At 34.6% G+C, this 23758-nt stretch overlaps 3 protein-coding genes across 12 annotated transcripts in view; 1 reads left to right on the top strand and 2 right to left on the bottom strand.

Annotated features, from left to right (window-relative positions):
- Positions 1–743: 743 nt before the first annotated feature.
- On the bottom strand, positions 744–10475 carry LOC126741365 (acylamino-acid-releasing enzyme-like). Of its 4 annotated transcripts, none has more exons than XR_007662177.1 (15): positions 10297–10475; positions 9893–10095; positions 9421–9572; positions 9214–9362; positions 8893–9160; positions 8693–8838; positions 8394–8568; positions 8098–8334; positions 7671–7808; positions 5575–5732; positions 5376–5518; positions 4689–4901; positions 1321–1460; positions 996–1225; positions 744–929 (listed from the first exon to the last, which is right to left on the bottom strand). XR_007662177.1 is itself a non-coding variant. In XM_050447756.1 (13 exons), exons 1-13 carry the CDS (start codon positions 10306–10308, stop codon positions 818–820), a joined length of 2106 nt encoding a protein of 701 aa, XP_050303713.1. In that variant the 5' UTR covers positions 10309–10474; the 3' UTR covers positions 744–817. The 4 variants fall into 4 exon arrangements, 1 of the variants encoding a protein (XP_050303713.1); XR_007662178.1 differs by having other exon boundaries at positions 1012–1225; XR_007662179.1 differs by lacking the exon at positions 1321–1460.
- A 103-nt stretch (positions 10476–10578) lies between these two features.
- Positions 10579–23758, bottom strand: part of LOC126740897 (RING-box protein 2) — a 34538-nt gene continuing 21358 nt past the window's right edge. The window contains exons 2-3 of one of the 2 annotated variants that reach the window (XM_050447078.1): positions 10964–11123; positions 10579–10857 (exon numbers count right to left, since the gene is read on the bottom strand). In XM_050447078.1, the coding sequence (XP_050303035.1) occupies positions 10662–10857; positions 10964–11097 (330 nt within the window). In that variant the 5' untranslated portion in view covers positions 11098–11123 and the 3' untranslated portion in view covers positions 10579–10661. Of the gene's footprint in view, positions 10858–10963; positions 11196–23758 lie in introns of those variants that run through there. The other variant, XM_050447077.1, reaches the window with a different exon arrangement.
- LOC126740896 (hexokinase type 2) overlaps positions 11776–23758 on the top strand; it is a 31848-nt gene continuing 19865 nt past the window's right edge. Inside the window, exon 1 of one of the 6 annotated variants that reach the window (XM_050447074.1) lies at positions 11776–12127. In XM_050447074.1, the coding sequence (XP_050303031.1) occupies positions 12092–12127 (36 nt within the window). In that variant the 5' untranslated portion in view covers positions 11776–12091. Of the gene's footprint in view, positions 12128–12751; positions 12913–13018; positions 13138–14780; positions 14900–22329; positions 22505–23758 lie in introns of those variants that run through there. The other 5 variants (XM_050447069.1, XM_050447068.1, XM_050447071.1 and 2 more) reach the window with 5 other exon arrangements.

Here is a 23758-nt window from a genome sequence, read left to right as displayed (position 1 = left end):
ACGCTGACCTTAGACAAGAATCAAACAAACTTCTTTAAAACTTTTTCTTTATTCACATTAATTAATAATAAAACTCACACCTTCACACTCACTGCCTCCCTCAAATGTTTCTCAAACCATCGGGCGATATTGATGACGTTGTCAATCTCACTCTTCACTTTGGCTAAGGGATGGTTGTCGTCGTACAGGTTCATTCTAAACTTCACAATTCACTTTTATGAATTACTGTTAAGGTAAACTCACCTCACTTCTACCCCGTTGGCTTTCAATCGATTAAAGTACTCGTAGGATTGGTGAGGAGGCACCCGTAAGTCTTTAGAGCCTGCTTGAACGAGTGTGGGGGTCCTCACTTTATGTAGATGAACGATTGGTGAGGCCTCCCTCATTTTTATTAAAGCTCGATTGTTTATTGGTCCTGTGGGGTCGTAGGGTTCGCCCACTTCAGCATAACGCCTTAAATTGTATTTTTTTTTTAAATAGTTGGGTAGTAGTTAGAAAAATAAAATCAATTACCAATCGGGAATGTCGGATGTGACACTCATGGAGGCGATATCGATCACGGGGTTTCTGACCGCGACACTTTGGAACTTTTCGGGGAATTTGGCGCTTAAATGGGCGGCGAGGAAGCCGCCGTGCGAACCGCCCCTCAGGACTAACTAAGTAACGAACAAAAGAATTAATTAGTTTATAAAAATGTACCGCAGTTGTGAGGGCGAGTTAGGGCTAAAAGAAGACCACAGTAGTGCTTTTAAAAACTAACTTTACTTGTAGTAGCAAATATAAAAAGGAGGGTGTTATAAAATCAGGTTTTTTTTCTTTAGCAAGAATCGCGTCCCCAGCAGTCTTCCATCCAAAGTACCGCGTTAATAATATCGTCTATTTCGTTTGGCACGCTTGCAATCGGGTGGTTGTCGTCGTATAGTAACATTCTAAAAAAAAATAGGTGATTAAGAGATTTTTGGGCATAACTTTATAATTAATTAAGATATTATTACCAATATAAAAAGATACCTGAGGATGGACTTGTGAGTAAAAACCGGAATCTAGGTTAAGAATTGAAGTAGTTAAGGGAGTTTTTGTTGAGGCATTTTTTTTTGCTATGTTTTTAAGCAAATTGTCACTCTTCTTCATATCTTTACGAACTATTGGAATATTCTTAAAAGGGCTTTAGATAAAGAATGGACATTTCTTAGGCAACAATCTGATATGAGAACATTTCTTGTATCTGAAAAACTTTCTAAATTAGAGACCATTTTGTCAACCAGGGACCGAAAGACCCTGAATTTAAAGTTACTGTTTGAATTTAAATAAATTATTTACCACTTCAGTTATCAGTTGATGCATGGCACAGTTGATTTACTGCAACCCTCAAGAAATCCATATTATTTATTTTAAAAAAATTCGCTAGTCTAATCTTTATACATTTGTCACATCTACAATTACTTGTAAGACTGATAGGCCTGTAATAATTAATGGTTGTTTTAGAACCTGAATGGAATTATGAATGGGTGTTATTACTGATGGTTTAAATTCAATGGACATTTTACCAGTTTATAATGTTTAGTATATGTAATAGTGGATTAATTATTTCTGTTGTATATTAGGTGAATTATTATTTTTTAATGTTGAATGAAATGCATTAACGTATATGAAACAATAATTATACCAAATAAGATATACAAATAAAAAAAAGTCATATTAACTTGATTCCTGAATTTATTACAAATTCTATTGTTAAAGTATCCCAAATCTCGAAATCTATGGTATTATAGGGTATAATTATAAAAGTATAGTGCTATCCAGAGCAGGATTGTGAGGTATTAAATAAATATCAAAGTTTATAGAAAATATGAGAGAACTTTGAGGAAATCTATTACAAGGTCTAAGAGCTACCAAATTTGAAGTTTTTTATTCATTGACAGACATTTTTGGTCATAACTTTGGAACCAATTAAGATATTCTTATAAGTCTTTTAAGTCCAAATAAAGGGATTCCCGAGGATTGATTTGAGGGTAAACACGTGACTCTGGGTCAAAAATCTTGCTATTCACAGCAGTTTTGATTGGTGCATTTTTTTTAGCGAATTTTCACTAATCAGGCCAATATTTTCATAAAATATTGGAATATTTTTAAAGGAGTTTTGGGCAAAGGAAGGGAATTTCTTACCGAATAATTTGTTATAAGAACGTTTTTTGTACCACAAAAACTCTTTGAATTAGAGGTAATTTTGTCAACCAGGGTTTTTTGGAACACATATTGACATTGACAGACATTTATGGCGATAACTTTGGAACCAATTAAGATATTTTTATAATTCTTTTATGCACAAATAAAGAGATTCTGTGAAATTAATTTGAGGGCAAAAGCGTGATCCTGAGTCAGTAATTTGAGCATTTAAAGCAATTTTGGTTCGGGCATTTTTTTGTAATTTTTTTTAAGGAAATTTTCACTATTTAGGGGAATATTGCCACGAAATAATGAAACATTCTTAAAAGAATTTTAGGTAAAGAAAGGGAATTTCTTTCCAAACAATTTGATATGAAAACGTTTTTTGTACCTCAAAAACTCTTTGAGTTAGGAGCAATTTTGTTAACCAGGGTCCGAGAGGCACCAAAATTGAGTTTTTTAAAACACATACTGCTATATCAAGATTTTAATGCATTGACGACGTTTTTGGTCGTAACTTTGAAACCAATTAAGATATTTTTATAATTCTTTTATGCACAAATAGATTCTTTGGGATTAATTTGAGGGCAAAAACGTGATCCTGAGTCAGTAATTTCGGCTTTTAGAGCAATTTTTGTTCGGGCAGTTTTTGCCATTTTTTTCAAGGAAATTTTCACTATTCAGGGGAATATTGCCACGAAATAATGGAACATTCTTAAAAAGATTTCAGGTAAAGAAAGAGAATTTCTTTCCAAACAATTTGATATGCAAACGTTTTTTGTAACTCAAAAACTCTTTGAGTTAGAAACAATTTTGTCAACCAGGGTCCAAGAGACACCAAAATTGAGGTTTTTGGAACGCATATCAAGTTTTTTATGCATTGGCAGACATTTATGGCGATAACTTTGGAACCAATTAAGATATTTTTATAATTCTTTTATGCACAAATAAAGAGATTCTGTGGGATTAATTTGAGAGCAAAAACGTGATCCTGAGTCAGTAATTTGAGCTTTTGGAGCAATTTTTGTTCGGGCATTTTTTTGCAATTTTTTTTTAAGGAAATATTCACTATTCAGGGCAATATTGCCACGACATAATGGAATATTCTTAAAAGGATTTTAGCCAAAGAAAGGGAATTTCTTTCCAAACAATTTGATATGCAATCGTTTTTTGTACCTCTAAAACTCTTCGAGTTAGAAGCAATTTTGTCAACCAGGGTCCGAGAGACACCAAAATTGAGATTTTTGAAACACATACTGCTATATCAAGATTTTTATGCATTGACGACGTTTTTGGTCGTAACTTTGAAACCAATTAAGATATTTTGATAATTCTTGTATGCGCAAATAAAGAGATTTTGTAGGATTAATTTGAGGGCAAAAGCGTGATCCTGGGTCAGTAATTTGGGCTTTTGGAGCAATTTTTGTTCGGGCATTTTTTTGCTATTTTTTTAAAGGAAATTTTTACTATTCAGGGCAATATTGCCACGACATAATGGAATATTCTTAAAAGGATTTTAGCCAAAGAAAGGGAATTTCTTTCCAAACAATTTGATATGCAATCGTTTTTTGTACCTCAAAAACTCTCTGAGTTAGAAGCAATTTTGTCAACCAGGGTCCGAGAGACACCAAAATTGAGGTTTTTGAAACACAAACTGCTATATCAAGATTTGTATGCATTGACGACGTTTTTGGTCGTAACTTTGAAACCAATTAAGATATTTTGATAATTCTTGTATGCGCAAATACAGAGATTCTTTGGGATTAATTTGAGGGCAAAAGCGTGATCCTGGGTCAGTAATTTGGGCTTTTAGAGCAATTTTTGTTCGGGCATTTTTTTGCTATTTTTTTTAAACGAAATTTTCACTATTCAGGGGAATATTGCCACGAAATAATGGCACATTCTTAAAAGGATTTTAGCCAAAGAAAGGGAATTTCTTTCCAAACAATTCGATATGAAAACGTTTTTTGTACCTCAAAAACTCTCTCTGTATCAAGATTTTTTATGCATTGACGACATTTTTGGTCGTTACTTTGAAACCAATTAAGATATTTTGAGAATTCTCGTATCCACAAATACAGAGATTCTTTAGGATTAATTTAAGGGCAAAAACGTGATCCTGCGTAAATAATTTGGGCTTTTAGAGCAAATTTTGTTCGTGCATTTTTTTTTAAGGACATTTTCACTATTCAGGGTAATATTCTTAAAAGGGTCCTAGGTAAAGAAAGGGAATTTTTTTCCAAACAATTTAATATAAGGACGTTTAATATAACTTAAAAACTCCCTGAATTAAAGGCAATTTTATCAACACACATTGCAATATCAAGATTTTTCTTCTTTGACTGAGATTTTTCACCATAACTTTGGAACCAATTAAGATAGCTTTACAATTCTTTTATACCCAAATAAACGGCTTCCCGAGCACTGATTTAAGAGTGAAAACCTGATTCTAGGTCAACAATTTGGACATTCAGAGCAGGTTTTGATTACACTAATATAATCATAATTCTCAAAAACTGTACCTGACTTTCACTCCGTTCGCTTTCAACCTGCAATAATACTCCTTACTCTGGTGAGGAGGTACACGTAAGTCCTTGGACCCCACTTGCAACAACGTAGGCGCCTTCACCTTGTGAGCATGCACTATCGGCGAACACTCGCGCATTTTTAATAACAACTCGCCATCTATCGGGCCTTTTTGCGTGTAAGGTTTATTGTTACCTTCGATATAACACCTAAAAAAGAAAGAGCGATTTATTTATAGTTCTTTGGGCATTTTAAGTCATAGTTTATATGGTCCAGAGAGTAGGTCTCTATTTTATTTCTGGATTTTTAAGTCATTTATTGTTTCTGTTGGGTTATTGGGCCACTTGTTGAATACTTTTAGACACTTAAAGAGTAATTTCTTAAATATTCCAGGCATTTGAAGAGATTTTGTTTCAGACTTTTTTTTATATGATCCAGGATTTTGGCCATTTCAAGCTCCAATCCAAGACCCTTAATTTGTCAACAATGTGTGCCAATTGTGAGGGACTGAGATGGAAGATCTATACTTCCAGATCAGGAGTACTAACTTTGGAATGCTTCGGCGGTAAAACTAATAATTCCTAAATGCTTTTCCTAGGGTTTCCACGAGATTTAAGATCTTCTAAATCGTGGGGGAATATTGGGGAAAACTCTTAAATATGAAAAAATCCTCCCTTACTTACCAGTCAGGTATATCGGAGATGGCACTCATCGAAGCGACATCTACGACCGGATTCCGCGCCACCACGCACTTAAACTTATCCGGATATTGGCCGCTCAAATGCGTGACCAAAAACCCGCCGTGAGACCCGCCGCACAAGAACAACTAAAATAATTCGACCCAGATTTTCAGCAACAAAGGAAATTAAAGGTTATATTTACCATATCCGGACTGATCCACGGGAATTGCTTTAGTACAGCTTCTGTGGCCGTGATACAGTCCTCCACGTCAGATGTACCGACTTTACCCGGTAAGAAATCGATGGAATCGTTGCCTTGTCCTATTGAACCCCTGTAGTTGATAAGACAGATACCGTAACCTGAAAATTGTTAATATTGTACAGTCAATGTAGGAAGTATTCGGATGTTCATGTATGTAATTACATACATCTTTTTTATGTATAATTTTAATAATATATTTTGGAATTACATTTAACTTGTATAAAGCATATCTATAGTTTCATACATCAAGGCAGATTCAAGTAGTAATGTATAAACTGCAACCAAATTGCTCCTATATAAAAAACCCCTTAACAAATAGATTGTATGTATTAAAATTCGTGCCAAAAATTCTTTGACACATAATCAATATGAGGTTGATCAATTATAATTCCCAAATATTTATGTATTGCAATATCAATTAAGTTTCTCCCAAGACTTTCCTGATATAACAAGTGCAGTATCATTCAGTTCTTAAATTCAACAATGAATTAATATATATATATATTATGAAAAGTATTGAACACAACATAGGTGATTTAATTTCTTGAGTTTTCCTTTCTGAAATATAACATTTCATATGGGGGAACACCATAATTCCATACTTTAAGAAAATTAACATGGAGGACCGTATCAAAGGCTTTAGGCATGTAGTGAAGGCCCCATACATTTAATGAACCTTTGGAAGTGCCGATTGACATTCCGTACATTGTTTGGGTCCTTGCTTTTTTCTGCACATTGATTTGTTGACTAAAGATGTTCTGATATATTAAACATAATATGTGTAACCTTTAGACGTTCTGATTAAAATGCCGTACATTTTTTGTTTCTTACAGGCACTCCTGGGCCTTATATCTTTACTTTTAGTGCACCGATTTTAGTCCTTTCTTTAAAAAAGACTAAAGGGGTCTTCAGACTGTCTATAAATCAATAATCCATAAATTTTGATAACGAGAACTCAAAATATTCATTTGTTAATAAGAGACAAAGTTTTTTGGACTCTTACAAGCACTCCTGGCATAAGAATTTCAATATCTTGACTTCTAGTGCATCGATTTTAGTAATTTCTTCAAATATGACTAAAAAGGTCTTCAGGATAGTGCATAAATCAATAACTTTTGAATTTTGACTACGAGAATCCGAGATATTCACTTGTCAATAAGTGACAAAGTTTTTTGCTTCTTACAGGCACTCCTGTAATAAGACTTTCAATATCTTGACTTTTAGTGCATCGATTTTAGTAATTTCTTCAAATATGACTAAAAAGGTCTTCAGAATAGTACATAAATCAATAACTTTTAAGTTTTGACTACGAGAACCCAAGATATTCACTTGTCAATAAGTGACAAAGTTTTTTGCTTCTTACAGGCACTCCTGGCATAAGAATTTCAATATCTGGACTTTTAGGGCATCGATTTTTGTAATTTCTTCAAATGTGACTAAAAAGGTCTTCAGGATAGTCCATCAATCAGTAACTTTTAAATTTTGACTACGAGAACCCAAGATATTCACTTGTCAATAAGTGACGAAGTTTTTTGCTTCTTACAGGCACTCCTGGCATAAAAATTTCAATATCCTGACTGTCAGTACCTCAATTGTAGTCATTCCTTAAAAAAAATGACTAAAAGAGCCTTCGGACCAGTCCATAAATCAATCATTTATAAACCTTGACCCCAAAAACACAAAATATTCATTTGTTAATAAGAGACAAAGTCTTTTAGTTCTTACAGGCACTCCCGTAATAAGAATTCTAAAGGTATATGTCTCTTTAACTTTTACCTTAGCTTCCACTTAAATCCTGTTTACCTCAACATTTCACAATTTCCTTAAAATGTCTTATAAGTACCCTAATTTTGAATCTGTTGGCTCTATTTCTGCCTTTATTATATCTTGTTTGCTGATCATAGAAAATAGACCACTAACTAATTAATACAGCTTGATAATGAGTAGATAACACCCCTAAAATGCTCTTTGCCGGTATATTTTGACAGAGGAATATTCTGTCATCCTCCCTAGTGGGTACAAAAAACGATACATACCTAAAGACAAAAACAGGGCGGCCTCCAAAAAGAAATAATTGGCGAAGGCGCTATGGGGCCCTCCGTGGGGCCACACTATCAACGGAACCGACTGGTCTTTACCGGAGGCCGGGCCAACGTACAGGGCGTTAAATTCACCTGAAATTTTCCACACAAAGTATAATTGATTCAATAGTTTTAGGTTGGGAAGGTTAAAGGATGGTTATTGATTTATTACTTATACAAACATTAGAGCAGCGATTAAATGTAAACATCTAGGCAAATCGTTTACAAAGATCTTAAACAACAGAATTCTCAGATCACTACACTGTGGAACACCAGATATTGAGACAAATCTTTTTGACATACTTCTCCCAACCTACACACTGTCTATAATTTATTAATCAAATAGGATCCCATTAACTTAGAGGATTTTGCGAAGACTTACGGAAATCTCCCTCAGGTGCCACCAAGTCCAAATACCGATAAGTGGCTCCGTTTACTTCTGGTACTTCTAGGGCACAAGTGATTTCTGTCCAATTTATCGGATTTTCCGAGAGTTTTCCTATAACCAGCTTGTCTGGCACTAAGAAGTTACGCCTCAGGGCTAGAACTAGATCGTCCTTTGTATCTATGATCAGCTGGCTACCCTCAGCGAACTCCAACTCAGTTATTTCCCCGTTATCTGGAATATTTTCGGAAGAGTTACGGTGTTTTTTGTCGATTAGTTTGGCAAGCATGTACCGATGTTTACGAGGTAAGAGTTTATGGTGTATTTTTGGTTGGTATTTATTAGCAGCTGGTTCTGGCCCACCCAAGGACGCTTTGGGAACCCGGTATTGTAAATGCCGTAGAAATCCTTGTCGTTTGTCGTTTTTTTGCTTCTTTTTACAATTTCCACTACAGTTTTCGGGACGGTCTGAAAACATGCAAAACACCCCCAATTACATATTTTAAAACGATTTTAATTTCATATGAAAGCTGATGCGAAAATCTGTCCATAAAACGTTTCAATCTATACCGAGCCAAAAAAATTAACTTACCTCAGCCTTCAAAGGAAAATCAGCCTTAACCAATTCCATGCAAGCCATATGGGGTCCGAAACTGGGCCTTTGCAGCCACACGATTTCCTTCCCGTTTGGTGTAAATACGGGGGATTTAACTGCGGTGTCTTTCAAAGAAAGTTCCACTAAAAAAGCCTAAATCGACTCTTGGACTTTGACGCATTTGATCTAAAAATTACCATAATTGCCCTCAAAGTCCAACTGAAACACCGTGCTGGGCCTGTTGGTGCAATAAATTAGTCCAAGCTTCCTGGGCTCAGTAAAATAGGATATGCCAATGATAAAATTACCGTCAGAGGAATATTTCGGTTTGGCTACGCAAACGTTATCGGGTAAACCTTTCAGGAGTTCAACTGTATCATTTTCAATGTTGTATTCGGCTAAAATTGATTTCTTTTTTCCTACGAGTTGTTCACCCCAGTCTTGTTCAAACCAGTATTCTTCCCCCTACATAATTCACTGCAATAAACGTTAAAAATAATAAATTTTAAAGTATTTACCTTTGGGGCTGGCTTAGGTGCATCCCCACCATCTTTTGCTTCCTCAGGCTTCTTTCTCTTATAAAAAGGTTCACTTTTTGGCACCTTTTTCTCTGCTACATATAACAGTTTCCTCTCGTCAGGAGAAAATTCAAAGGAACTAAATTCAACTTAAAAAAAGAAGAAACAATATCGTCTGTATTCAGTATTAATCTATAACATCATTACTGTCAGCATAAACACTGCCATGGACATCCAGGGCAGCCAAGTCCACAACCCTTATTAAATTGCTGCTTTTCCACACTTCCAGGAACTGTTTCGAGTCGTGGTCCCTCAGTACAGCTTTGAACTTTTGAGATTTTGATGTTTTAGTTAGTATTCTAAAATATAACACAAACCACATAAAACAACACAATTACATGATGATCCTTGAAATAGTTTAGATCCTATTTGTCAGATTAACTTTGATAAAACCTCACAGGAAGTGCAAGTTCCCCAGATTTCTGTCTTGTGTACCACTACTCTTTCTGTTATATATTAATTACTTGCCACTTCTAGAGTGGTGTGATGCAAATGCATAATGGACTTAAATATCAGGGTCAATTTATGTAACAAAGTTTTTTCTGGTTGCTATTCTCTTAAGAGTAATTTCTTATAGGTATAGTAGGTTTGGTATAAGATAATAAACTGACTGACTTACTCGCTGCTCACATCCACCGGCAAAGTCTCATCGTGCACCTCAAAGTCATTAAGCAAAAGGGTCCGGCTAAATTTAGTCGTAGACCCTTTTTCTATGTTCCTTTGTGACCAAACTGTATTAATAACGTTCGGCGAGTGAATTTGAGCCCCTACTAGGGCCGGCACTTGGGCCAAAGACCTATAAGTCTTAACAATCTTATCCAGCTGAAAAGTGATAAAATGTAGCCTTGAAATTTTAACCATTATTTGTCAAGAATGATTTGTTTATTTAGCATTAAGGGTGTCCAGAGGTTCAATAGGGACTATATGTGTTTAGGCTGCTAAGCAGGAGTGTTTCTCAAGTAAGCATTTATTAAGCAAAAAAACTGGCAATATATTATTAACTAATCAAAGTTTTGCACCTACCTTGGTACTCATAATGCAAAGGCTTCAAACGCAATAATTATTATAACAAATCAAATGCTTTTAATGTAAAATAAACATTTGGCATTAAATACACAGGTAGCTGATAAGATAAAATTCACTAAGTAATGAAATGGGGCAATTTGAAAATAAATTTCCTTAAATCATTGTTTACTAGAACACAACCTCAAAGAACAGCTGTTAATATGACAAACGTATGCAACCCGTTAATCGCTATTCAGGATTCAGGATCAAACATTTCTGTGGTAATTAAAACACTTCATAGAACTTATTGGTCTATATTAATTTTATTCTAAAACAATAAAAACTTAAACTTATAATAATATAAAGCCTAAAATAAATAATGTTTACTTTCCCATGCGCTGTATGGACCATTCCTGTTGGCAAAGGGGGCACCGATTATTCTGTTTCACCCACAATGACATACAGCAGTAGTGAAATGAGTGGTTGCACTCGCCCCACACGACCACGCAGTCCTGTTTGCCGTAGGTGTCTTTTTTGCTTTCCGCTTGGCACCTTAGGCAGGCATCCATAACTTGTACTCTATAAAAAGACTTAAATGATCGAACGGTTTGGGTTTATAACAAAGAGAAGGGCTTTACAGTGAGAGTTCCTTCGGTGGATTATAGGGTGTAGGTGTTGTTTTTACCTGCAAATGGCACAAGTGTCACATTCGACGTCCCAGCTCCACATAGCCACCGCGTTCCATTTTTTTAACGTGAACATCTTTTCGCCTTTTTGATTTTCGTTTTCCATTCGTTCGTTATCATTCTCGTCTGCCATAATTAGACTAAATCTTCGTTTTTTTTTGCTAAATTTCGTAAATATGTTTTTATTTGTAAAATGTAAACAAAGCCGATCAGTCAATGTCACTGTCACTGTCAATTTTTTGACAGTTTTGGCAAGTGACATTGCAAAACGTCAAGAAGACAGTCGCGTCATACCGACATTACAGATTCCTTTAATGATTAGCTCAGTATTCATTCATAAATATAACTAATTTATTATTAATAATAGAAATAATTAGTAACAGTAATAATAATGTTCATAATATATAGTATATAATTTAGGCCTTAAGCCACAATAAATGGATTTAAAGTGTTTATTTCGTCACGTCAGCCTGCCTGCTTAAAGGGAATAATGATATGGTGGGTACTACACGTCAGCCATTGACAATGTTTACATTGGGCCCTTCGTTGGCGGGAAATTTGAATGTTTATATTCTCTCACTGCGAAAACCTTGAAAAATAAGTGAAATCCTGTCATCATAATAATAAATATTATCACGAGTTGCATGCTCTTAAACCATAAAAAGCCAATAAAATAATACTAATTATTACTATTATTACACCTCTATTGTTGATAACGCTTATTATGGCTAATGATCATGTAATAACCAGCTTTAAAACCGCGAAAATCAAATATTAAGGCGTCATTTATTACTGGGCCATCAGTGTGCGAGAGTCGACTTTTTTTCTTAATAAAACAAGAGAGATAAGGTCCCATTTTTGCCTCTTACGTGGTGATAAGGCCGGTAGAGGTGAAAAACGCAGTGACCCCCAAACTATAAATATACCAAACAGTCCACTGTACTCGAAAGTGATTTTTCACAGTCAGTTTTGCTCGTCTGTTTCGTTATATAAACGTGGGAAAACGTGGACCGCGCGAGGAAACCTTCCATCCATCACTAGGGAGGAAAAACCACATTTGGAAAATTCCCTTCTTGTGCCAAGAAGGGATTTTCACTCGATTTAAATTAGACGTTGTCGTTTTGGAAATGGCCAGCGAAAATGGTGAACAGCTTCAACCGAACGTAAGTTTTTATGTATTTGTAGAAAATATATTTTAATAGGTCTTTATATTATCTATAATTTACGTTATATATGAAAAATATATGTTATATTATGTGGTACTTATGTCTAAGCACATTATGTAATTTTGTTTCGCGTGTCTTATTTATGTTTTCAATGCCAATATGAACTTTCTTGAATGATTTTGAGTTTCGCGCGTGGTTATCTATAAATAGCATTATGTGCTAGTAGTAAAGGTTTATTACGTAAGAGAAACATAAACTCATCAGGGTTTTCTCTTTGTCCTGAATGTCCATGTCCTATACATCGTCTGTGATATAGATTTTTAATATAGTCAATTATTTCTTTACCCTTTAAGTTTCCAAGAATATTCTAGAAAATCATCCCCCAATCAATTCTTTGCTCCGACTTCACTATATACAAATCAAAAGTAAACCAATAAGAGGTGAAGCTGCCAAGTAATGTCCATTAAATCATTTTATATCACATCAATTCATGTCAATTCGCACATATCACCAAATATCGTCACAATACAGTTAATTGACTCCAATTAAAGACGTACTGCGTATAATAATCCCGATAAATTGGCAATTATTGGTCGCATATGGGTCCAAATCGTCCGTTCAGTTCCATTTGAAAGTGTCGTCGTGAACAAGTTGTGCGGACTTACTAGGGAAGAAAAATGCGTATTAAAAGGGTGATGACGATCTTAAATGATCTTGGAAGGGTGGAATTGGATAGAGGCAATCAACACAGGGCGGAATACGAGAGTATCGTGTCTAATGAGGTAAATATTTTTAAGGACTGCCACTGGATTAAAACGTAATCCGGCGGTTTTATAGATCATAAAAAATATTATAATAAGCGGTTAAAATATGAAATTCCAACTGCGATTGAATCAGTTTAGGTGAAAACCCCATTTAAGTCTCATCCCGTTATGTTTCACAAGTTCTGGGGAAACCTATCCGCAAGGTACCTTAAGAAGAAGTCCAAGCAAACGCCTGATTTACAAGTAAGTTGTGATTTTTGGCCCAATAGCTCGTCCCCTGTAAGTTTTTCGATAAAATCGATAATAACCTTTTTGATCGGCAATGGAAAGCGCAATAAATTGCAACAATAAAAAATTAAAAATCTCTTATAGGAAAGGGGAAAAAGCACTTTTACGATTTTGGGATTTTCACCATTTTCTCTGGTTCTAGCGGAGATAAAATGATCATTTTTTCACTTTCTGATACCCCACGGTATTCCACACAACTCTTGTTCGAGACAAATTCGTCTCCGACTTTCAGATTTTCCATAAAAAAAAAAAATAAAAAACATTTTAGGCGGATCATATCAATCAACCATGACCTCAACGCTCGTAAACAGGTTCTCAACGTGACGTCATCGAAATCCGGATCGAACATTCGAGAATCTCGGAGGTGTGGCCACAAACTAAATCGTTTGTCTGCGTGCTATTTAAGGGTTTGGTACAGGGGTGGCTTTACAGAATTTATCAGATAAGGCTAGTGTATAACAATTGTTGCTAGTATGTAAAATATTACTTTTTGTTTCACCCTCGTAATAAATCAAACAAGGCCACGCCTCTATCAAACGAACGTTTACGTGACTTTCAACCTGCCAAACGGAAGCTCCTCCCCCTCTCAGTTGACAAGATGGCCGCCAAACGTTATATGGGCGGAATTTAAACAAATGGTTTTTATTTGATTTTATTGAAGCCATAAAAGCAAAGTATATAGATTTCAACTTAGTTACAAGTTAGTAACTGTTAGACTGTGATAAAAGCGATTTTTCCATTTTCGAAATTAAATTCCACAACAAAAATTAATTAACATTTGAATATAGTTTTTGATTCGCCCTTGTAATGAATTAATAGGTAAACAAACGATCACGTGACCTTCGATCTGTCAAAAGAAAGCTCCTACCCCTCCCAGTTGAGAAGATGGCCGCCGAACGGATTTTAAAGCCTGTTTAACGGATTTTATTAAAGCCTTAAAAGCGGATTTTCAATTTTTTCAATTAAATTCCTCAAAAACTTATTAATACATTTTGATTTGCCCATGTAATCAATCAAATGAAGCCACGCCTCTAACAAGCAAACGTGGTCACGTGACTTTCTTGTCAAAGAGAGCTCCTCCCATAATTTGACGATCCAAAATGGCCGCCGAACATTATATACGGGGGGAATTTAAAAAATGGCAATTATATTGAATAAACCAGAATATTTTATTGCAGCCTTTAAAGGTCGGTTTGCTTAGAAATTTTAAAAGTTATTTTGACACATTTGGATAGTTTCACAATAATTTACGCGCTCCCACTTGTTGATAGTCCTGTAAAACTTAAGCTGTCAAGTGATGTGGCGATCTAACATGGCCGCCCGACATGACATACCGGGGCAAATCAAAAAGTGGTTAAATGATTGGCTTAAAAAACACTTTATTTCAATTTAACCCTAAGCACAACCCTGTTTAACGACCCCTCCTGTTAATATTGATTTATTATGACGGGAAGTTCCTTGGCGTGCCAGGCGCACTATAGGGCTTCAGGATTGTTTTTCCAAGCTTCGGATCCCTGATTGGTCGGTTTTCTGGAAAACTTTGCCTGTCTCTTAAGGTCACCCTGGATCGTCATTCGGATGTTTTGTCCCGTCCGGTCTGGAATTCCGCGTTCCTCATCCCGTGGCGAAACAATTATTATTTCACTCTATTATCGACGTTTTGAGAAAAATGAAGCGAGATAAGAAGGTGGATTTGGCCCCGTTCGTCACCCCCGAGGTGAGTTTTTACCGGATCAAACCGGTTTCTGGCACTTTTTATTCGTTTTTTTTTTTTAATATAATATTATGACAGATTAATTTTTTCTTTTTGGAACGAGACCGTTGTTTATCAACTTTTGCTTGAAAGATTTGTTTGGATTATTGCCAAAGATTATCTTAAAAACATTATTATCTAATAAAAACATCAACTGTACATTATATACAGGGTCGCAATGACGTGACGTGACTCAAAGAATATTCTCTCTCTCTCTATGTTTGTCCTTGGTTCACGTCAACTATATGTTCAGCACGGCCATCTTGGACTGTAACAGCTGATCCATGTTGCCATGACAAACAAAGATGGCGTCAGTATTTTTTTTGCACAAAAAGAAAATATTTATGACGAGTACTTTTTGCACGCGACCGTCGTCGTCTCGTGTGTATATAATATTTTATGCATATAATCGATTATTTGCTTAGCGTTTATAACAAAAGGCGAGTAAACGCGAAATACGTGGTCTAAGTAAATAATGTATTTATAAAAAGTTCCCTCACCAGCGAATCACGAGACGTATAACGTTTTTATCTTGAGACGACGATGACGTCAGCACGGTGAAATTATTCAGCCTTAAAATAGGATTTCGACGGTTTTTTCAGACTTCAATTTAGTTGAACTATGGCATAATTAATTAATTACGAATATCTCGCAATATTGTAAAACTTGTTGCAATATTTTTTTTATTGTAAATTGCTTTGTAAATATTAATTTTTCTGTGGTAATAATGTATAAACGTTATAGGCGGTTAAGGTGATTTATATTTTATGGGGAATTTCCTCAGTATATTCACCATAAAAAACTTATTTGCCCTCCCCGGTATTATCTCATCTTGACCCGTCACGTCACGACTTGACAGAGATGTCACGTGACCGTTTCATTTATTAAAACCCAATAAGTCACGTGACCTTTGAGCGACGAGGGGCGTGCCCTAACTCTCTTTATTACCAGGGTCTATCAAAAGCTACTAACAATTAAATACCAATTATTTTATATGCATATTTGTTTTATTATAAAACCGGATCAGATAAATTCCCCTTTTGTGCCGTCTAGACCTTTTTTATCACTTTTTTTAATCAATTATCTATAGACGATATTGCGTTTGCTTGGTAAAAGCAAAAGTATTCAAGATGGCCAACTTTCTCATTCTTCTCTAGCCAATAATTACTAACTATTAGCAGTCATTCTATAAAGGCAATCGTAAATTCTCGTTAATGATTGGGTGGCATGAGAGTTGCCGTAGCACGTAGGCATTTGATATATTATCAATGTTTTTGATTCATGATTCACTATTTGTAATATTTTTACTGGGATTTTCATTCTAAAAATAGATTAAAGGGGAATTACATTTTTCATAACACCTGTGTACCACCTCTATATAACCTGCTGCGCATTTGTTGTTATTGTGAAATTTCAAATAATAATAATAATTTGGTTTTCCGTTGCATAAACAAAACAATTTCAGGAAAACGGTGATTATTGATAAGATTTTTTCGCAATAATTCGTTTATTTATGCGTTTAGTTCAGTTGTTTGACATAAGAAAACTAATGACAATTGATTGGACATAGAGTGACGATTAAAGCGAAGTTCAGTACCATCTCATGATATATGGGACATTATCTTTGGACTTGACTTTTTTAGAGATTAAATGTGTAAATATTCTCGACTTTTGATCCTAAGATACGCTCACCCACGTTTACTTAGGTGTGTAATTTTATAAGCCAAACCCAAGCCAACAGTTTTATGCATAAATCCCCTATTTAAGCATATTTCAACCTTATCATTTATGACTTACAAAGGATGAACATCCGGCACACATACATCAGGGCAATAATTAAAAAAAAAAATATTTTTTTTTTATTGGAAATTGTACAATGTATTGCAATATAAGTTCTTAAATTAGTACATGATCGATTAGACCGTTTAGGTCCAAAAGTGTCTACGTTATTTACGTCACGTAATCGTAACTTGTGCAACATCGTTTAATTCTATTCATGCTGGTGCGTTTATTGGGCGTGTGTATTTATACAGTCCATAAAGAATCTTTTTAGTCCAGTCACATTGAGCTTGATTCCTGTTAATTTATTATAAAAATATGTGTAAAGTCATGCCTTAAAAAATTGCCACCTGTCAAAATACTTTGGAATGTCTTTAGCAAACGACCTCAATCCAAACGACTGCGGTTGATATGGAAGAATTATCGCTAATACACGTTTGCGAAATTCGTTAAAAAAGTTCGCGCTTCAACTACAGTTCATTCAGATGTGCAAAAATGTTTAATAGGTGGTGACTTGCAAATACATTGAAACTTCTTCAGGTAAATCACAAGAAAGATTGTCAAATTTAGGAATTTTGTCTGTTGAAAATTATATTGCTAAGAACTCAGTTGCAAGCTTATAAGCAACTTAACTCTTTATAGCTTGAGTTGAAACCTATTTCCATAAAGTTTAGTATAGTATTCGTATTGAAAAAAGGACAACATTAATTGAGGGGGTCAGAAGCCAAGGGGTCCAAGTCGAGTTTTTTTCAATATCGAGTTAAGTGCAGAAATCAAAACTTAAAATATACATTAACTTGGTGGCAAAGAGATCCGATCCAGTAAGAAAATGTACTACTTACCATATCTTAACAGTTGTTTAGAGCTAAACGGGTCCAAGTATACTTGGATCCATTTGCAGCCAAGGAAACTGTTATATTCCGTCGATTACTAACGATTTTGTCAGTTGTCGCACTAAAATCGTGAAAAATAGTGATCGAAGTGCATTTTTAATTTCAAAATGCTTACATCAGACGATAAAAGAGGTAAGTAGTTATTATAGCAAGAAAAATTTCTATTTAAAATAAAAATTAAGGTACATATTTTATGATATCAATTTTTTAAGGTTATGATAATACAAATCGAGTTTTCTGTTCATTATAGCGTTACAAATTCATAAGGAACTAAGAACATAATCATAATAATTGCATTTTTTTCGTTATTATTTAAATACCTACAACAGATTTTAATTAAATGATTCTTTTTCAGAGCCATTCTCCGACAACTCTGATATAGATAGAGATTATGTTCCAAGTAGTAGTGGTGTCGACAAAAGAGTATTAGCACTGTGATAAAACTTCAAAAAAAACGTGTATGATGCAAAGAGTTTTTTCTAAGAACTCTAGATATTATCCGCAAACGGTTTTATAACGTCACAAAGAAAAAGAAGGAGTCTGGAGTCGTCCAAAGAGATCAAAGGGGAAGACATGTCCCTAGCAATAAAATAGATGATGAGTTTAAACTTAGCAAAACAGCATATAAACTCATTCCCAAAATTTGTGAGTCATTATACTAGAAAAGACAATCCGAATCGCAAGTATTTGTCTCCCAAGTTAAATGTAACAAAAATGTACAAGCTATACAAAGAACTTTGTCCCGAAAAAGAAGCCCGACCATTAAAGCTGAGCAAATACCGCGACATTTTTAATACCCATTTCAACTTAGCTTTTCAGTTTTCATTGACCATATTCAGACACATGTACAAAGTGTGACACGTTCATTACTCAGAAAAATTCTTGTGATCCAGAATCTGAAGAGGGCTCCCGCGTTGCCAGAGAACATGATCGTCATCTACGTCAAGCTGAAGCAGCCAAAAAATCAGCAAGACAGTGTCCAGAAAAACGTGCTATTTGTTTTGATCTACAAAAAACCTTACCCACTCCGCATTTGACAGTATATTATTTGCGCCAGCTATGGACTTACAATCTAGGAATCCACGATTTATCATCCGGAATTGGTAATGTGTACATGTGGCATGAAGGTGAAGGGTCGAAAGGTTCTCAAGAAGTCATGTCATGTTTGCCAAAAACAGTGACCCACATCGATGCATTCAGTGATAACTGTGGTGGTCAAAACAAGAAGAAGAACATAATAAAATTTTGGATGTATATTGTGCAATTTACACATATCGAAAGTGTTGACCACCGTTTTTTTGTTTGGGGACTTTCCATTATTGAAAAGGCAAAGAGACGGCTAACTCACGTTTTTACTCCCGATGATTGGGTTAATTTCATAGCAGGAGTCTGAAAATGCAGCCTGAGGATTTTAAATCTATATCTCCCATGGACAACATCATGAAATCAAATCTTACAGGAATAAGTAAAATGCATTGGCTACATTTGAAAAAAAAGTATCCAATGAAACTTTTCTATAAAGAAGTTTATAATAGTGATTTTCCTTTTGAAGAAATGGATCTTTCCTTGCGTGGTAGACCTTCAAAAATTCTTCTACCTGCTCTATATGACAGTCCTCCAAAAATAAAATTTGCAAAATTCAATAACTTGATGCAGCTTCTACCATATGTACTACCAATACACCATGATTTCTATAAGTCGTTGAATGCAGGCCATCAAACAAACAGGCGAATCGATGAAGATTATACTCTCGGTGACATGGTTGAATCGAATGATGATTAATATTAATACAAAACCTTCTGTAACTATTTTTTATTAAAGTCTATTCTATTATTTGAAAATTTTTATTACCTATCTACAAAAATAAATGATTATGTGGCATTTTTTCAAAATTGTTATACAACACCCGTGTACCATAGTACGGCCCTGTGAATAAAATAATGCCCAAACATTTTCAAAATCCATTCTTAATTATAAGTATAAGCAAAACAAAAATGCATTTTAGGGTTCTAGATTTTTTAATAAGTAAAAATTGAAAAAATTGAAATTTCTCAATATTTACGTTTTGGTACTTGGACCCCTTGGCTTCTGACCCCTTCAATTATTCCAGGCAAGTAAAGTGATTTAGTTGAATGATAGAGATACTTCAACTGCCTGGAAGAAATAAATTAATAATTTAATTTCTTTCAGGCACTTAAAGTAATTTTAATCTTGTTAAAGTCACTTGGTATCTAATACTTCAAATCTTAAATCCAAGCTTCAGCTGCCTGAAAGAATTCAGAAACGACTTTCACTACACACAAGAACAACTTTAATTATTCCAGGCAGTTGAAGTGATTTAGTTAAATGATACTTCAACTGCTTGAATAACATAGTTAATAGGACCTTAAAATCTTTATATTCTAATACTCCAAGCTTAAATTCCAATCTTCAACTGCCTGGAAGAAATAAATTAATAATTTAATTTCTTTCAGGCACTTGAAGTCGTTTTAATCTTGTTAAAGTCACTTGGCGTCTAATACTTTAAATCTTAAGTCCAAGCTTCAACTGCCTGAAAGAATTCAGAAACGACTTTAACTACTTAGAAGAACAACTTTAATTATTCCAGGCAGTTGATGTGACTTAGTTACTTAAGTAACTGCTTGAAGAAAATAGTTAATACCTTCCAGGAGCTTGAAATCTTTATGTTCTAATACTTCAAGTTCAACTGCCTGGAAGAAATAAATTAATAATTTAATTTCTTTCAGGTACTTGAAATCATTTTAATCTTTTTAAAGTAACTTGGTATCTAATACTTTAAATCCTAAGTCTAAGCTTCAACTGCCTAAAAGAATTCAGAAACGACTTTAACTATTTAGAAGAACAACTTTAATTATTCCAGGCAGTTGAAGTAACTTAGTTACTTAAGTAACTGCTTGAAGAAAAAAGTTAATATCTCCCAGGAGCTTGAAATCTTTATATTCTAATACTTCAAGTTTAACTGCCTGGAAGAAATAAATTAATAATTTAATTTCTTTTAGGCACTTGAAGTCATTTTAATCTTGTTAAAGTCACTTGGTGTCCAACACTTCAAGGCTTAATTATATTCAGTATGTACAAAATTTAATGGATATGTAAAACGGGCAATAAATGCGCCCTACTTGACTAGTTTCCAGGTCATTTTGAATTAATTTTTTTTCTCATAATTTCCGATGTATGTATATTATTACTTGATAATGTATGTTTCTATTGAATATGACGATGAAACCTTAGTGCAGTATAACGTGAACTAGTGTATGTAGATCGGTTTAAGCGGGTACAAAATGGTAATTTTATTACTTCATTGGAAGTCATATTTTTTAATCCCTTTTCTAAACACTTAGATGCTCTTTTTCAATTATTTTGACCAAGTGATCAAATATTTCAGAGCAGTAACATATGGATTTCTGTTATATGTGTCCCATTTTATTATAGTATGATCAATTATCCTTATTTTTTTTTTAATTTTTTAAATAAAAAAAATGGGTTTTTAAATTTTAATGTGGCTAGAATATCATCTGTTTTAAGGACAGGAGGTGGACCTTTAAATACTATTCTTTTAAATTTTTCCTCCCTAAAGTTATCAGTATAGTATTCTATTAAGTTGTCTGCATCAAGATCTAATTCCCTTTTTCAAGATGTTCATGTTTAACTTTTGAATTTATCTTAATTGGGAGGAGGGTGCATGTACCTCTTTTATAATGTCGCTATCCATTACGTTACAATCATCGCCTTTATCACTATAAGTACCTCAAACCGATCACTTATTAGCACAATTAATTGATTTTCATACACGTCGCATTCCATGTTTATTTTATTAATTTTAACCGGGTCTTTATTCTTTAAAACTACACTTGCACTAGTCGGTAATAATTTAATCGGCATTTAGTCGGAAACATGGTTTTTCCCATTTTGGTTAACTAATATTCAGTAGATTATCAATTCAAACACGCATTTTCCAAACGTTGATTTTATATTATTGACACTACATCTTTTTAACAGGCTTTCATTAGCTCGGGTTGTATCTATTTACATATGTATGTAACGGAATCTTTGAGCTTAATTTTCACTGGTTTCAATTTGAAACTTTGCACACACATCAAGGACCGATGACAATGCCATAACTTGATAACAGTTTCCCATTTTCCTTATTAGGACTGCCAGGATTAATTAGTTATTTTTTATTTACTGGAATATTATGGAAACCTTATCGATCATTTTTGCTTTAAATCACTGCTGAAGACATCCAAGCTTTCGCCATAGTTCTGAGGTTTTGAGATTTTCAAATCCCCAGAAATTTAAGTCTGTATAGACTCAAACCGAGCGAACGAATTTCACATATTACAATAGGCCGTTACTGCGGTCATACTGACTTAGATCTATAGATACATAAACGTTTAATAATAAATGATTCAAACATTTCCCTAAAGGACTTTAGACTATGTATCTGCTTTTTGGGACACATCCGACTGGACTAATAAAAAGTGTCGACTCGCGTGACCTTGGACTGTTCTTGAGGCACAACGGCCCCGTACACCAGCGAAGGCCCAAAAGGGGCAAGCGCGCCACACCTCTCGTGCCGACCAATCGGGGGGCCGTGACGTAGAGGCTCGGCGTGCCCCACCTGCCCCCCGCGCCCTTACCTAATATTGAATGGTTTTTCATCAACATACAGTTGGCGCTTTTAACGTTCGGTTCGGTCGGTTTTATCCAGTTCAGTAGTCGAGTGGAGCGGCGTACGATAATACCGCGGTCGATTTTTTTTTCTTTAAATTCATTATATAGTAGTATCGGGTTTTTGTGACTTTTTTTTTTTTTTGAGGTTATATCTTGGTCGGTCACGATGGGTTACAGGCGTGGAATTCAGGCACATCCTTTGGTAAGACGCACTTTTTTTGTTACACCGGCATATTCAGTTTTTGTGCGACAGCCGGTTTGAATAGTTTCTTAAATCGATTTGTATCATACTCATCACCCAAATAGCACGACAAATTCATGAGTGGTTTCTGGACGCCTTATACTATGTAGTAGGCCTTCGATATACATCATACGTTTCATGTTACATGATTTTTGCAATTTCAATACCTACGTACATCATGCCGTACTCTATTATAATTCCATATATGCATCTTCTTTTACACACTTAAATAAGTTGATTATTATACTTATAAAATCATCAACAATTGCTTGTCACTTTGACGTCTCCTGTCAAGTGACTACTACCGGTCACATTTTAGAAATCCGCGACGTTGTCACGTGAAGTTTTTTGTAAAATTAACAACAGTAACTTATTTTGGAAAATAGTTAGTTGTAAAATATAAAAACGTTGTTCTTCAGCAAAAAAATAATATAAGGCAAAGCCTTGAGATAGTAAGAGCCACCAAATAAAAAAAAAAACTTGCACAATCTGACAACATGCTTTTAAGGGCCCCATATAATAAAAAGCTTAGACTATGATAGGCACTAGAAATGCCATGAATCAATTTATTACAAATTCCGCGACGTATCTATAGACAATGCGAACATTATTCATTCAAAGCGTGGAATGCGGCTTACTAGTACTAGCAGCTACTTTTACCCGGCTAAAGTAAACTAATTAAGTGTCGGAATTTACACTGCTAATTAGTTTGTAATTGAATTGTTCAAACAGACACTTCGACGTGTTACGTCCACTGTGTTATATCTAATGGGGTTTTAATTTTAGTACGATCAATGCATCCTCAAATATTATTCCATAATTTTTCGGTATTTTGCCATCTTACATAATAAATTATGCGGTTTTTGACCTTTAAAACGTCTTCACTATTTGCTAATTTGACCACTTTCAGGAACCCGAATATGTATATTAGTTTGTTTGCTAACGCGGAATTTGGGTGTATTGTTTGAGCAAGAGACAAACCCCGTTAAAAATGCAGTGTATCGATATAACACCGTGAAGACCTTGAAAGTAAAAGACATGTAAAATAAAAACATATAAAGGTAAAGGTCGTCTAGTGAATGTAGCCATAGGAAATCTTATTTGAGATTCGGGTGAATAACTTTGATGAATTTCCGCTTGTATGTATTTAGTAGTAGGCGCAATAAAAAAGGAAGTGAAGAAACTACTTATTTTTTTAGCTAGAAGGTTAAAAAA

The sequence above is a fragment of the Anthonomus grandis genome, chromosome 10 (genome assembly GCF_022605725.1).
Source record: "Anthonomus grandis grandis chromosome 10, icAntGran1.3, whole genome shotgun sequence".
NCBI lineage: Eukaryota > Metazoa > Arthropoda > Insecta > Coleoptera > Curculionidae > Anthonomus > Anthonomus grandis.
The sequence above is the reverse complement of the archived record's forward strand: the minus strand, read 5'-3'. Positions and strand labels throughout refer to the sequence as shown.

Bases quoted from the DNA above. Each gene is read 5' to 3' on its own strand.
- LOC126741365 (XM_050447756.1), bottom strand. The intron at 9,161-9,213 runs GTAAATACTTTA...TGAATTATGTAG, and splicing joins CACCTAAGCCAGCCCCAAAG to GGGGAAGAATACTGGTTTGA. The intron at 5,733-7,670 runs GTATGTATCGTT...AACAATTTTCAG, and splicing joins CGCCCTGTTTTTGTCTTTAG to GTTACGGTATCTGTCTTATC.